General features: G+C 44.8%; 2 protein-coding genes across 3 annotated transcripts in view; both read left to right on the plus strand.

Moving 5' to 3' along the window:
- Positions 1 to 1949, plus strand: part of birc6 (baculoviral IAP repeat containing 6) — a 94876-nt gene extending 92927 nt beyond the window's left edge. Inside the window, exon 72 of the mRNA XM_084470198.1 lies at positions 271 to 1949. Within this exon, the coding sequence (XP_084326324.1) occupies positions 271 to 483 (213 nt within the window). The 3' untranslated portion in view covers positions 484 to 1949. The remainder of the gene's footprint in view (positions 1 to 270) is intronic.
- Positions 1950 to 4938: 2989 nt separating this feature from the next.
- ttc27 (tetratricopeptide repeat domain 27) overlaps positions 4939 to 16699 on the plus strand; it is a 62767-nt gene continuing 51006 nt past the window's right edge. The window contains exons 1-5 of one of the 2 annotated variants that reach the window (XM_084470495.1): positions 4939 to 5309; positions 9667 to 9844; positions 12286 to 12415; positions 13595 to 13735; positions 15864 to 15966. In XM_084470495.1, coding sequence (XP_084326621.1) covers positions 5222 to 5309; positions 9667 to 9844; positions 12286 to 12415; positions 13595 to 13735; positions 15864 to 15966 — 640 coding nt within the window. In that variant the 5' untranslated portion in view covers positions 4939 to 5221. The remainder of the gene's footprint in view (positions 5310 to 9666; positions 9845 to 12285; positions 12416 to 13594; positions 13736 to 15863; positions 15967 to 16699) is intronic. The other variant, XM_084470496.1, reaches the window with a different exon arrangement.

Raw genomic sequence — 16699 nt, forward strand, 5'->3', positions numbered from 1 at the left:
TTCTTCAGGTCCTGGTGATAACAGTGCCGTTTAACTGCTAACCTCACCGGAAAACCAGAGCGAGAGTTAACTTGAGAAAGATTCTCACATGGTTGCATGCCAACCTGTGGCATACATAGGCATCACCAAATCACACCACTTGTTTAGCATTAGCTCATGCATTAGCATCGGGTACACAAATGAGTGTTGGCTATAATCATCGCCACACCTGAAGGCCAGGTGGCAGGAGAAAGACAGAGAGGGCTCACCCTGTCCCCTTCTCCCCTCCAGAGGCACACGGCCCAGCTGCGGGAGGAGCTGCTGAAGCTGCCGTGTCCCGAGGGTCTGGAGCCCGACGGCGTCCACTTCTCCCCTGACCAGCAGCAGACGACAGAAGGGGGCCTCCTGCCGAAGGAGCTGCCCCTCGCCCCCCCGGCCGCTCTGGACGCAGAGACCCCCGGGGGCAGCCAGGACCTGCACGCCCCCGCCGAGGGCCAGCTATGAGTCCGGGGGGCCCCTGGGACCCCCAAAACAACCTCCAGCCCAGACACCACCTTCTTGCAAGACCACCAGGGGCGAGTGAGGGGCCACGGTCAGCGGGGACCCAGATCCCGCCCAGCCGGCGCCCCCCTTCCCCCCCCCCCCCCCCATCCACATCTTCATCCTCCTCCTCCTCACAACTATCGCTATGGTTACGGCGTGGACTGGAAAAGGCTTCCAAGCACAAGCCACACGGTTTCATTTGTCAATATTTGTATGTAAGAAAGGAATTATGTAACTGATGATGAGAAATTGGGTAGGGAAATATGTGTGGGGAGGGGGTGGAGGTGTGGCCATCATAGAGGAAGAGGAGGAAGAGGAGGAGGAGGAGGAGGAGGAGGGATTGAGACGCTAGTTCAAACCCGTTGATTAACGTGAACTTGACGGGAGCCAGACCCCCTGCGGACTACGCTATGCCCTGGTCGACGAAACATGGTCGGCGAAATGAGTCGGCTTTTATTTACCTGTAAAAGAGTGTCAACGTTTTGTGCTGTCCCCCTATCCCCCCCCCCCCCCCCCCCCCCCACCCCCCCCACCCACTCACCCACCCAATTGTGAAATAACCACTGATTGGTATGTTATTAAACTCATGTGTGTATACATACAGACGGAGGGCAGATTATATAAGGGAAACCACCTCCTGATGGGACCGGTTCATGAATGATCATTTCCTTTATATATTTTTTCTTTTATTTTTTCTTTGACTCATAGACCGACTCCAGTTATAAGCAAGGGTATATATATCGGACATTCTTTACATATACTATTTAAAAGGAAAAAAAAATGGCGTAGACAAAAAATCGTCCTACTGATTTGGATACGGTCCTGTGATTGGCCGACGTGGCTTCTTCTGATTGGCCACGGGACTCCTGTGCACCTCAATAAAGCTAAGATGGACATCTTAAATGTTATGATGTTGTCCCTTGTATGGGCTTAAACAAGACACACACATGTTAAGGTTTAAAAAAAAAAAAAATTATAATCCAACAAACTCTCAATGCAAGTTTAATAAACGCAGCCCATTTTATTTTGCCTGGAAAGATATTTTCATGAGTGTTAAGGAGGATGCGTACCGGATATATTTTGAAGGCTTCTCTGCATGTGTATGCGTGTGTGTGTGCGTGTGTGAGTTTTATGTGCGTGTGCAACAATCCCCCTAGTGAGATGCAAGCTGTGATGTGCCTTTGATCTACACTACTCTACCAAAACGCTCTGAAAACCTCCTTACGACTTATTCGCTCTTTCTACAAATTAATAATTCAGCTCCGTCTGGGCTTAAAACTGCTTTGATCTGTTTTTATTATGTTGATTCCAGTGGACAAAAAAGATGCACTTTCTATTATCACTCTCAAAACACATTCTCCTATTTTTCTTTTTCTTTTCATTTGTTTTTTTTATTTTATTTTTTGCTAGGACATTAAATGGAGCTTGTGGAATGATTGTTGCGAAGGCTTCTTTTCTAACGCTGATTGAGATTTAACGCAAGAACGAGAGGGTTAGACTTCCTGTTTCCCCACCCTCCCGGCTCCGTTCAAATCATTTAATGTTCTCCTTACTCTATTGCACTGGCTGGCATCACATTTTTTACTGCTTATTAAATTAAACGGTCACATTCAATATTGAAGAAGTAGTTAACACAGCCAATTGGTAAACTTTAAAACTTCTCTGAGCCGGCATGCATGGTATAATGTTGAAGGTGCTGTCCTTGGTGATATACAGGAGTTGGAGGACCGGAAGTGGAGATTATACAAGACCGCTTCCACTGCTCGACCTCTCTCCTGAGGTCAGCGTAGTTGGCCAGTCTGTGGGCCATCGAGCATTCAGTTATCAGTATTATAATTTGGCGGATCCCAAGTTTTTGTTTTGTTTATACATTGTTCCGCCCTTTAAATGCTAAATGTAAATTTAATCTAAATGTAAAACGGTGACATTGCAAACCTTACAGTTCCCTGATTTGTCAATGTAATATAGTTGAACACACACTTTGATAACGAGGCCTCCCAATCAATAGGGAAGCGCTAAACCATTTTTGCTTGCAGCTTTAAAACTTAACTGAGTAACAAATACAAAATCTAGCTAAATTAAGTAGATTGTTGCTATGTTCCTATAGATCAACACTTAATGTATTTGTGGCCAAAACCATTGGCCGTAACTAAAGCTACTGTGCTGAATGAAACTGACTATCCCTTCTTGGCAACTAGTTCTCCATCATATTCTTGAAGAACACCTTATACTTCCGAGAAGGTTGAGTATAAAAAAAGCGAAACCACACAAACATGACCACGATACATCCTTGACTGAGTGGTAGAAGTTTAATGATTCATCGTAGTAATGGCAGAATTCAATGGATAATCGACCAAACACCAAGTGCCCTAAACTGATCCCTGTGGGACACCACCACTTTGAGCAGGAGGAAATGCAAAGAGCCACCATTAACTATGATGAAGAAAGCCAGCTCAGTAGCATACATCTCGAGGGTGGAGCACTCTCTTCTGAGGTGAGAAGCTTGTCCATTTCTTCCACCAAGCTGACCAGAGTGATGATGCATCATCTCACTTTTCCATTTGACTGCACAAGATCTGTGAACAACATGGAAAAAAACTCTGGCGATATAAAGGTGTGAAGAAAAAAAAGTTATATAAAGTTAGTTGAAGTCCAGTGTTGTTGTTTTTTACAACTAATCAATGGCAACCGAGCAGGACTCAAGATTAAACCGGTCTTCTCATGGGACATCCCCATATGTTGACCAGAGTGGATTTATTTTGTTGGATCTGTAATATATTGATCTGTATTATTTAATATCCTGTGTGTCGTGTTTATAACCACAAGCACTCTGAGCTTAGAAAAAATATCCCAATGCGGAAATATAATAATGCAGTAACCAATATTCAGTTTGTATTAACGTTACACAGTGCAACTTGCCTCAGCCCGTCTGACCAGAGACCAAAGACCTCCCTTGGGACTCCTATCGCACCTTTTAAGGAAATGCAACCTGCTTAAATTAACTGCTCTAGACACATGCTATCATGCTATCTTATCTGCTCTAGACACATGCTTATTGTAATACCGAGCTAAAATGTTCACATTACAATATGTGTCTCTTCGTATCCTAAGTACAAATTTAACCTGTAACGTATTGGCTGTCTATAGTCATTGTTTTGTTTAAAAACTTTTAATATGTTAATAGGCCTACATAAAACATTAAATAGAGGGTTAAGAAGATTTCACAAGCTCCTATCACATGCATAGATATGTGAGAATGATTTAACAGAGTATCCTATCTATTTAATATAGGCTACATATCTTTATATTATCTACACATAAATATTGCATGATTTAGCTCATCTTTCCACATTGTCCATTGGCGCTTTGTGGATGGCGAAATTCCAGTAATTAACACCAATGATTTTCATAAGCTTTAACAAGAAACTGAATTCGTAGGCCTACATAGTTTTCCCTGTCTTTGTTTAAAGTCACGGTCATATTTAATTATCTAGATGAACTCGGATCAAACCGGTATTACCTCAGCAATTCACACCACAGTTTCACACTGTATTCAACCCCGTTTCATACCAGTAGTAGCCTGCCATGCGTGTCACCTTCCCTGAACGACAACTTCATTAATAAGTTCTCTTATGTTTTCGGAAATCGACAGCGAACTATAACTCATCGCACTACGTTGGGGCCACTAAATCACCCTGGTTAAATGGGGGGCTTCCAGGGGGCGGTTATTCTCCCGCGTGCACTTTCTCTTAACGCAAAAGGCCTTGGCGATGAGCGCCACGTGCTGAAGCAATGCGGGGTGAATATTAAGTTGAAAGGATTGAGAGATTGTCTACGATTGTGTTAGATAGGCTATATAGTATTCTATATTATTATGTAGTTGATAATGGGGGTATGAGGTGGACGCCGTTGTGTAGAATAAAGTGAGAGAAGAAACCTTTCGTAGATTTGTTAAACAACCCATAGATGTCTGCCCTGATACTAAAATACAAAATATGTTTTTGTTATGTAGCCTATGTGCTTGAGAAGAAGAATCTATCTGACAATCAGACAACAATTTATTCAGGGTAACCACAATTCAAAGAAGAGGCAGCGACGGTTCACTTATGTATGTCCTGGTTAGAAATGTGACTCAGATATAGGTTTTCCAAAATGGAGATAACATGAATGCTGTTTTTTGTTTTTTTTTGCTTTGATTGTCTTTTTTTTTTTTATCCTTTAATAATTTTGAATCATCACTTTAAATCTGTCTCTTCTGAATGTGGTCAATAATTTGTAAGCCTATATATTCTATGTCAATTGTCATTCTATATTTTATAATAACCAAGTAGCCTAATAAAATATTATTCCCCATAACGTCCACCCGACCAGGAAGTGGAGCTCTGGTGAACTTTTACCCAGAATGCACCGGGCAGCTGTCATGGCTGCGTACTGACTGCAGCACATGTACGGGAATAACACGCACATCATCCTTTCAATACGGTCTCTGCTATCATCACCAGTTGGCTACACAGGCCTATTCCACTCTAAACACATAGCGACTAAGAGACAAAGCGTTATCCTAAGTGCACCCGTCCCGGCTGGAAGGGAACGATTCCGCTACACACATTGACTATAGAGGGAAAGAGGGAGAGAGAAACGGAGAGAGAGAGAGAGAGAAAGAGAGAGAGAGAGAGAGAGAGAGAGAGAGAGGGGAGAGATGCGGGACGTGGAGATAGCGGTCCTGCGTGGGGTGTTAACACCCGGCGAGGAGACGGAGTGGCAGCACAACTCTTCCACCACTGCAGGTAAGAGACACCGGCTCCCTTTGGTCCAGCTAATGATCGATTAAACATTCGTTTCATGTATTGTTGTTGTTGATTGTTGCTGTGCATTCTTCACAGCATTACGTGTGTCTACGTAGAGCTTCCCCGCAATCACAAAGTATTTATTTATGTTTTAATACTGAAACGCGAATGCTTGATTGCTGTCTGTTTCCACGGTCATCGCAATTTGTGTCCATCGCTTGAAACGCTACGCCATGATCTTAAGCTTTTGTTAGATGACATATAATCCAGCCGGTAATAAACGGACCATAGGCTGTCATGCGATTGCGTTGAGACTACACACACACACACACACACACACACACACACACACACACACACACACACACACACACACACACACACACACACACACACATACACACACACACACACACACACACCCCGCATGCACCATAAGTGATCAACGGAGAAGTTTAAATACGCTCCAAATCGAGACCAATACATCCTCAGTAGCCGTTTTGTGTCTCTATGGTCTAGGATGGTATATTCGGTGTTGGCCAGTTCGTCGCGGGGTATTAGTACATGTCAGAAGCGATGCCTAGCCATCCTTGTATATTAATCATCGTTTGATCGATTACAGCGCAGGCTGTCAAAGCCTGTATGTTAAACTATCTCGAATGCGAAGCCAATCTGATCACATATATTGTCATTAGTTGTCATCAGTAAATCTTACTTGAGATGCTTACGTCGTTACGTTTTTCCATTTATTTGTCATTTGAAACTTGACAAGTGATTATCCTTCAACTCTCCATGAAACATTCATCAGCCCGTCTCTCATCTCATCCCGCTGATGTGTGTCGACCAATCGCAGTCGCGTCCGTCTGTTATGCGCTAAAATGAATGAAACCAACGAGTCGATGGATGGATGGATGTTTCCTCCAGTTGTAACCTTGAAGCAGACGCGCCTCCACCCCCCCCCCCCCCCCCCCCCTACAGATTAATGATTGTAGTTAGTGGAGCAGCTCAAACGCACCACCTGGGAAATAAAATATAATTATTCCTTGGTGGGGTATCAAACCCGTCTTCGCCTGTAAACATTTAAGCGTGATTGCTTCTATGACTGCGCATCTCAAGTGACCTTGCCAGTAGTGTTTTCAAAATCAATTACAACCGTAACACTAGACTCCTCTAGTCTAGTGTTATAGTTGTTTGTGTTATTTCATTACTCACTAAGTGATAGCCATAACATGGTTTAGTTTACTGTTATCTGTGAAAATCCAGGGCTGTGCATTGACATTTTTAGGGGGCAGCGGCTCAAGCCATTAAGAAGGGTGTACATACCCCCAGACACTTCGGAAAAACCCAACTCTTGCACCAAAACGTATTTGTAGATTTAGTCGAATGTACAAATACTGAATGTGGAAAACATTAAATCAATTTATCTTCACATGCAAACCATATATACACGACTATTAATACCTTATAAGTTACATTTTTGGTTTTCTTTCAAAACATAACACTACTTCAGTTTTCACTGAAGTTTGTTTCAAATGGAATATGACGTTCATCAAAGTACAATTTATTTTGTATATTACGAAAATATGAATTGTTGCGTTTTTGTTAGTAAGCCCTTCATATCTACTTCCACACAAAGTGTGGAGTTATAATGCCCAAGAAGCTTCACCCTCTCTCGCACGCGGCCAGCAACATTAACAACTGCTAAGATGGAGCTACACACACACACACACACACACACACACACACACACACACACACACACACACACACACACACACACACACACACACACACACACACACGGCTCTCACACACCTCTCCCACACCTTTCACACACGCCTTGCATAGATAACTGTATTGATGATCAAATAAGACATATTAACATGTTAAAAAAGATAAAGATTTTCGGTTCACTGACCCTCTAAAGTCATAATTGCCATTTTACTTGTAAATAAAAAGAATAAATGTCTATCGACGAACCTCATCACTTGGCACTTGGCTACGAGATGCTGTCGGAGGCAATAACATATTTTTGGAGGTAAGTACTGGCCTCCTACATGCCACCATACACACTGAACCTTTTTAATTAGCTTTTAATTTAGCTTCATAGCTTATTGTACGCGAGCTCATGACATTTATTTTATGACTTTTTTTAATGGTGAGTTGGAGATAAATTATGTTGGTTGAGGGTAGTGTAGCTTGTTTCTCAACAAGTTGTACCAAATCTTCTTACAAGCCTGCACCAGTTTTCTGGGTTACGGCCAGACTAGTGACACTACTGATCGGACGAGACATTGTCCTTGTGTGATTCTATTATTCTAGATGACAAATCGTCACTTTGCTGTAATAATGGTGAATGTACAAAAGTATGGAATTTATTATTTTGCCATTTTTCATTGACTTTTTTTTCCATCATGTTTACATGCATGTTGCATCATCTCATTATACTAGGTCAACACCCATGCATGGTTCCATCAGTCAATCAACAGATTTACAAGCCAGATTTTATCTCTGAAACTGGGTAGAAAACAATTTGAGACTTGAAAAGAAAAAAAAAACCTGGCTTGCAGAACCAATCAAAAGTCTAGGTCTAAGTCTAGGTCTAGGCGTAGGTCTGTTGGGAGCTGTTTGGTAGGCGGCGAGTTCTCAGAACATCCGGTGCTGCAGGACTATTCAATCATTGGTTTCATGATAGTCTGATGGAGATGGATACAGCTTCAAACATACCATCTACACCCCTTCTGCTATCGGAGCTCTGTGCTTCAGCAGTCCAAGTCTCCCATCTCCTGGCTCTGGGTTCTAGGTTTGAGGTTTAGTTGCAGTTCCTGCCTTGAGTCTGGCCTGACGTGTTTCCTGTGAATGGAAACGACTGCGTGTCCTTCTGCTGCGGAGAAGTTCTGTGATTAAAGCCTGCCAGTCGATTCATCTCACAGGACAGCTCTATTAAAGTGTGCTGTGTTCCGGGGTCCTCTCTTCATCAAACAACAACATCACTACGCATTGATCTAGTTGTGCTCTCTCTCCCTCCATTTCCTTTGCCGTGGCAGCCTCTAACTCCCTCTTTCGACTCCGTTCCCATTCTTTCTCTCTCCATTTCATCCTTCATTTCCTTTCTACCTTTATCTTCCTTTTCTCTTTCTCCATCATCCTCCTCTATTCCTCTATTCCATTATCATCCCTATGTCGCTATCTCCCGTTCTCTCAGCCTTTCTACTCTTCCTCCGTTTCCCTCTTCTTTAATCGTCTCTTTCTCTCCCTCCTATCATTGCAGCCCCCCGCCCCGCCCTGCTCCCGCCAGGCAGTTAGAACTGGTAACTGTAATATTCCAGCCAATCCCGTCCCTTCTGGTGCCAATAAAAGCGGTTAATTAAGACTGGTGGAGGTGGTAATGGTGCTGATGGTGGTGGGGGTAATGCTGCATTTATCTGGTGTAGTTTTAATATGCTGGTCATCTTAATGAGGCAGTTGAGTGAGATTAATCAGCATGGTGGTGATGGGGTGGTGAGGGAGGAGGAGGAGATGGTGTGATGGTGATAATGAGGAGGACTGGGTTATAGTGATAATGAGGAGGAAGTGGGGAGAATGTGGTGGTGAGGAGGTGATAGTAAAGAAGAGGTGAAGCGGAGGGGGGGTGATGATGAGGAGGTGATAGTGATTGAGATGAGGATGTGTTCGTGAGGAGGAGGTGATCATGAGGAGAAGGTGAGGAGGAGGTGATAGTGAGGAGGTGGTGAAGAGGTGATAGGAGGGAGGAGGTGATGTGAAGAGGAGGTGAAGGTAAGGAGGGAGGGGTAGGTTGAGTTGAGATGGGGAGGAGGAGTTGATGTGGGGGTGGAGGTGAGGAGGTTTACACTGAGGGGTCTCCTCCTTGCCTGAACTCCTTTTTAACTCCCTCGTCAGTTAAAAAATGTCCGAAATGGATCAAACAGAGGGCCAAACCAAGCGTTTTCCCAGCCTCCTCTATGGAAACCAATGCAAGACTTGTGACTGGTGTAGGTGGCCAAGTGTGATTTGGAAAACGGTACAAGGATGTGAAGTGTGTGACTGGCTGAATGTTGCCAAGTGTTATGAGCACTGGGACTCAACAGAACTGCTGCAGTGTTTTTAAAATAGTAGTCTACTTAAAAAGCTTTTAAAAAACGTAGGCCCTGTCCATCTTTTATTGGGGCACGGATTGTTCACCGATGTCCCCCCCCTAACCTCATTCCCAAGTGTTTTGGATATGATTTGATGATGGAATGATGAAATGATGATGAATATATGAATAACACACAGCATCTGCCAGGAGACTATCTCCCCAGACAGGGCTGGTGTAATCCAGGCTGGTGATGGTTTTCATTTATTGCTCCCTGACAAGTAGGCCCGCTGCTGCGCTGTCTTCTGACGGGGGACTACGAGGGGGTCCTGCGGAGCCCCATGGTCGTGGAGCTGCTGGGGGGCGGGGACTGTTGCCATGGCAACAGCATTGAAGCCCACCTGGAGAGACGCCTCCTCGCCTACCTGTCGGACGCCCCCGAGGACAGCCAGTCAGACAGGTAGCATAACGCACTCTTGAAACGCTTTTATACTGCGCCACAAAGCTTTCAAAGCTTACATTGTGAAGCAATTTTATTCTGTCACCAGTAATCAGTAATGCTAGACTGGGTACCTCCAGCCCATTCTGGCGGCGATTTGAAATCGCCCTGCAGAAGGGTCTGGAGAGGAGTATTACATTTCTTTCGGTTTCCGATACACGATTTGCGGGAGCCAATCACCAAGCTGGCTTACCCCCCCCGGCGAGCTATTGGCTGGTTTAACACAATGACGACAGGGAAGCAACGGCAAGCAGCCAATTGCGTACAGAGTCATTTGAACTAGGCCCGTTGATCATGCCTCTTGTGCTGAAGAAAATGACAGCAGCCTCCACAGACCAATGTGCAATCTACGATTGAGCTTGGTCTGGCAATAGCCAGGCTACAGTAATGCATCTTCGCTTTTATTTCACTGCTAAATTGATTGGTGCCGCATTTGTTCTAACACTTAAACGCATCATTCACATGTATTTAAAATGTGATGATGATGATCATGACCGGATGTGAATATGCTGTTTGATCAGCGTATGTATTATATTAATTACGGTTTATTATATATTAGCAAATATTATAGCATATTACTGTATATTTTCTGTCTAATGGAATGGGGATGCTGACATTAGCGGATGCACACATTGTCATGGCACGTTGTGAAAGGTGCCTTTGTTTGTGGAGACGGTGGGTCGTTTAGCGGCGGAACCGAACATCGCCACCCCAAGACTGTGGGGAACCCTGACCTCATCATGATGGGGTTTGGAGCGAGAGCTGCCTCTGTGTTTTTGACTGTGTTTTTACGATGTTTTCGAACACCGGCTGTTAGATGTATACCACGGCAGAGCTACAGATCAGGTGTCAGTCGACTCGACTGTAAAGTAAAGTAAGCTATGTATCAAGAATCTGTCATCTCTGTCTGAAACACAACCGGCCTCAGACAGATGGATCTGTCAGACTCTCTATACAACCAACCCAACACACTGACATTATGTAGGGGATGTGTGTGTCTGTAGTGTAGGTGTTAGGAAATAAAAGTCTATTATACTTGTGTACATTATATGTTTTTGTGTAACTAGAAGCACACCCCAGAATACTTGAGAGGAATCTTTTCTTCCTCCAGTAGTTGATGGTAGCGCTGGCCTGGTTTAGCTGTGTGCGTGTGCTGATGGCAGGAGCGGTTTGTATCTCTTGATCACCTTGGGGGTGGGGGGGGTGGCGCTCAGCCCAGATAAGGATCAGGAACACAGCTCCAATCCCCGAGTCCCGCGGCTACCCACGCAATCTGATCCTCCCTCCGAGGGGGATCCCATCCCAGAGATAGGCGTGGAGGCTGATACGCCGTACTGGAACTTTTATTGGTCTCTCGCTGGCAAACACGTCAAAGTGATTCTGTTGACATGGCAACGCCAGCGGTGCTCCGATAGGCGTGAGACGTGTTCATCACCAGATGTCAGCCAATCAGGTCCTTCCTCCTTCCTCTCCTCTTCATCCTCCTCATCCTTCTCCCTCTCCTCCTCTTTTCTCATTCTTCTCCTCCCCCTCATCCTTCTCCCCCCACCCATCCTTCCTTTCCTCACCCCCCTACTGTCATGAATAAGTAATTTTTAATAAGGAGAGTTTAACATCTCCCTCTTTCCCGCCCCTCTGGGAATGGGTGGGTCTCGCTCTCGCTCTCTCTCGCTCTCGCTCTCTCTCTCTCTCTCTCTCTCTCTCTCTCATATAGCTCTATTCTGAGTCACGTCACATAATGGTGGCAGTTTCCAGTGTTTGGACTCCATCTGTAGAAGCTTCTAGCTCCTCTATTAGGTCTTTCATCTGTGTTTATTTGCATAAGAAATGTTCAGACATTTTTGTGGTTATTTCCTTGTCTGATTGCATATGAATGCGTTTCATCCTAATCTGTTGTTCATATACAACACACATTCGATTGTTAAAATGTTATCTTTGTTATAATTTGGAACTGGCATTTTGACGGTGGTGTGTAAATAATTTGTTATTATTAATTATCGTAGCTCTTTTGTGTTCAGATTGAGGGGCCAGGATATAAACGTGGTTAGGTTGTTAACTCCCGGCCGTATGCTACATGAACTTGTTTTGATCAACTCTGTTTCTGCAACAAAAAAGAGTTGGACCACTGCTGTCAATGTGTTCTCTGAATTGAATCAATGACATCAAGGGTCATCACTTTTCCTCAAAGTTTTTACAACACTATGAAGCAGGACTTTTGGATTAGAAAGGGGCCAAGCTTAATGCTTTCCTTCTAATCTTTTTGGATGAAAGCGTCTGATGAATAAATGATAAAATATTAAATGGTGAACAGATTAATTTTTTGGTGTTTTTTCAATTAGTTTTCAAACATTTATCATTCCTGACCCCCCCTCTTCTCTTCTTTCTTCCTTTCTTCCCCCCAGGGTGGTGGTGGTGTTTGCGCTGGCAGTGGCCTGTCTCCACCTGTTCTCACAGAGCAACTGGACCGGACCCTCACTGAGCCTCAACCTCCCGGACCTGCTGCCCCCCTCCCTGCTGGCCCCCTTAGCACAGGTAGGCCCCGCCCACTACTTCCTGCAGCACACCTGTACCTGTGTGTTTCTCTCTCTCTCTCTCTCTCTGTCTCTGTCTCTGTCTCCATCTCTCTCTCTCTCTCTGTCTCTGTCTCTGTCTCACTCTCTCTCGCTCGCTCTCTCTCTCGCTCTCGCTCTGTCTCTGTCTGTCTCTGTAGCTCCTTCTCTTTCGTGAAATCTCCTTGTCACTCTCACTGGCTCTTTCTTTCTCTTTATATTTCTTTACATATCTTTCTCTATATATATATATATATATATATATATATATATATATATATATATAATTTTTTTTTTTTTTTTTTTTTTTTCTACCCAGTTGTCCATATTCACTGGGGGTTATTTCGTTCTTCTTTTTGTGTAGTTTCCTTTGTTTTACTTGTATGGCTGTTTTGCCAGGAAAGCTTTGTATAAATCAAGTTTCGCCCAAAGATCGGAAGTGTTGATTGGTCTATGTAAATGAGAAATCATGGTGCATTCATGTAGACCTTGATGGTCCTATGAGGCAGCTCCTCAGTCACTCGGACCTCTGGGTGACCTTTAGAGGAAGAGCTACGACCTCACGATGCTCAGGGACAGGTGTCTGAAACCTCCTCTTCCATCATCTCCTCCTCCCGCCACTTCCTCTTCCTCCCCTGCCACCACTCCCTCGTCCTCTCCCTTCTCCTCCTCCTTGTATTCCTCCCTGTGCCTCCTCTCCCTCCTCTTCACATCCTCCACAATCAGCTCCTCACCCTCCCTTTCCTCATCCACCACCTCCTCCTCCTATTCCACCTCTTCCACCTCCTCCTCTGTGTCTTAATCAGCTGCTAAAGCATGTGTGCATTGTGTGTTGTGCACTGATGCGTGATCACACACACATACATGCACGTGAACCTGCGGTGCCTGTGACAAAGCTTGATGAAGGGGGGAGAGGGAGAGATATGCAGGAGGAATGTCCTGGTTATGAAACTCTCCCCGGGGTCCTAATTAGACGAACAGATTCCTCAGCTCTCTCTCTAGCTCCTGCTCTTTCTTTCTCTCTCAAAATGAAATGTACTTTATTGGTATGAATGCTGAAACAATATTGCCAAAGCATTTGACAAACTTAACAAAACAACTACAAATAGTTGCGATCACATAATGATAATGTCTTCTGTGTCTCTGTCTCTCTCTCCACCAGCCCGAGGCATTGAGTGATGAGCTCCAGGGGAGTCTGGTTCTGGACGGGGAGGCGGTCTATAGCCTGGTCTCCAACCCCTTCCTCCTCCTCCTGGCCCGGGTCGTCCTCCTCTCCTGCTCCCCGAAGATGGAGCAGCTCCAGGTACACTCCCCGTTACCCAGGATGCACTGCTTTACCCCAGATCCCTAGCCCTGACCCGAAGCACACCAACCCATCATCTAACCATCTGAAACATGATTGAGACATAACCATCTCTGAATGTGTGATTTATTCATCCCAGTCCGGGAATACAACCTTATCTCAAACGGAATCGCTTAGTGGTTATACTTTATCTTATACATGAAACATGGCGGTTTCTAGACTAATATCTTATCTTCACCTCAATTGAACTGCAATATAAATAAACACCTAACCCATGTCTAAACCCATATCTTTCAACTTCAGCATTTAGTGTTTTACATCTAAATGACAAACTCTAACCTTAACCATCCTTAATCTAACAACCAACCATAACTATTTCAAACTGCTTGTAGGTAAATCTGGTACCATTTGGTCACCGCTGATACTGAATACCGGTCCAGCTCTCCACTCCATTACCTGTATTGATCTTATAGATCAAGCTGTAGGTGTAGTTTGGTGTAATTAGTGTAACGTATCGATGAGCAATAGTTGTTGTTCCTTAGAAACAAGCAAACGTCAATAGGTAAATAAAAATTGTATTTTTTGCTGTAACATGTGACACGTTGGAAATGTTCTTGTTTGAAGCCTACTACGACTAGGGCACTAAATATTGTTATTGTCTATAGAACAATATCTCACTCACACCCACACACACACACACACACACAAATACACACACTGTCCTCAGGGGAACGAGTCAGGCTTTTGTATTCCTGCCAGCGTCTTAATAACAATTTTCTATTTACCTGCACACTCGGATAGACACAAATATTCATACCCTGCCGGCGCAGGCCTTGTTGTATGACTAAATAAATCAAGAGTAAATAGTGGACTGTTCCCGCATGGAATGTATAACGATGTTAGAGTGGCTACAAATAATGCACAGTGGGTGTTGGGGTAGAAGCTTGTCCACGGCGTTCATTGGATGGTAATGTAGTGCAGTGTTGGTCTGTGGTGCTGAGCGGAACCTGAGACCCTCAGGAGACGGAGAGACAACACACGGAGCATTAGTCTCTCCTCCTCACTTCCACGGTCCTCCCCAGACACGCTCCCAATACCAAGCGAAGGGTAATCCTGCTGCTGGGAAACACAATAATGGGAATAATATAATACAGAAATGGAAATAATATTATACTATTCAGATTTTGGTGTTTCACAACTTTCATCAAAAGTATTTTTTTGGTGTTTATCTTTTGTAAAAGTATTGTGCACTGCTTTTTCTATTGTCAGTGACGTCTTGTGCATAATGAAGTATATTCAGTGTAAAGAGCACACCGTCTCCTCTCTCCGGCTCCTGGATCTGTTTGAACCCTTTCCCACCACAATGATTATGGCACCAAAGTTTCTGTTTACAACAGATTGAAGGTGAAGTTTCTATGGCAAACCGTACAGGGCTTTAGAGCCAGCTCTCTCCAGCATTAACACCAATCAAGATATCAAGAAAACCAAACAGAGAAAGGACAATTGGATGGTAACTGTCACCTAGGAAACCAGTATGAAGCTAGTGTAGTGTTGTTGACGTTCCAGAAACAAACCAAGTATGCATCCGTTACAGTCCAGCAGCCAACCACCCCCCCCCCCCCCTCCACACATACACCCTCCACACATACACCCTCTCCGTCTCTCTCACTCATTCCCACACTCACTCACACAGTCATCCCCGGCACCACAGGCCTGTATACGGGCCAACAGAAACGCTTACATGGCTACACCCCCCTCAACACGCGTCGCTGTCTGTGTGTTTTCAGGCCCGTCAGCATCCTCAGCGATCTGCACATGCTAGTGTTTCAGCCAACGCTGTGGGACGCCATTAGTCTCAATACTGCCTTCCCCCCACTGCTTCCTAGCCCACCACTCCCCCTCCTGGGTATAGGGGTGGTTAAATTGTGGGCTGTTGGTTCATCCCATGTATACTGAATGCACTTATATTACTGTACCGTGTGTTTGTTTATTACTGCCAATGTTCAAAAATACTAATCGTGTGTGTGTGTGTGTGTGTGTGTGTGTGTGTGTGTGTGTGTGTGTGTGTGTGTGTGTGTGTGTGTGTGTGTGTGTGTGTGTGTGTGTGTGTGTGTGTGTGTGTGTGTAGCTGCTCCCCTGGTGGACCCTGCGCTACGTGAACCTCCACCAGCAGTTGCTGGATGAGCGCTCCCCACAGCTTCACAGCCTGGGCCAGAGTAGCATGGACACAGGTCAGGAGATATGCACATGCACACACATTTTGACATTTAGCTCCCTTGAATACAGTCTACATACATTCACCGACACATATCAAAACTTCCACTCACACTCGCATATCCGCACATACATGCAAAAACATCCCCCACACACACACACACGTATCTCCACACTGACATCCACACAATCGCACACAAACACATACACACACTCACATAACATACACCCCCCCCCCCCCCCCCCCCCACACACACACACACACACACACACACACACACACACACACACACACACACACACACACACACACACACACACACACACACACACACACACACACACACACACACACGTATCTCCACACTGACATCCACACAATCGTCGCAGACGCACACATAGACACACACATACACACACACATTCACACTCACACATGCACTCTTATTGTCATTAAAGTTTGGGAACGTCATCTGAATCAGAAAGAGCTGCTTCAGTCTTTCTCTTTTCATGGCCCACTTCCCCCCTCTCGCTCCTTCCTGGTGGTCTCAGGTTGTCGTCCATCACGCTGACGCTGGAGACACCGCCATTCGTCTCTCAAGTTGCCCCGAAGACTCTGCGCCGCATCCTCCCCGTTGCCTAATTACTTTTTTCCCTTTACAGTGTCGACTTCATCGCCTCTCGAACACAGCTCGTACCTCAAGAGCGTTTCCCAACTTTCATTCATCAGCCTGTCGGAGGACGGGTTGA

The sequence above is a fragment of the Micromesistius poutassou genome (genome assembly GCF_964030765.1).
Source record: "Micromesistius poutassou genome assembly, chromosome: 7".
NCBI classification, from domain to species: Eukaryota; Metazoa; Chordata; class Actinopteri; order Gadiformes; family Gadidae; genus Micromesistius; species Micromesistius poutassou.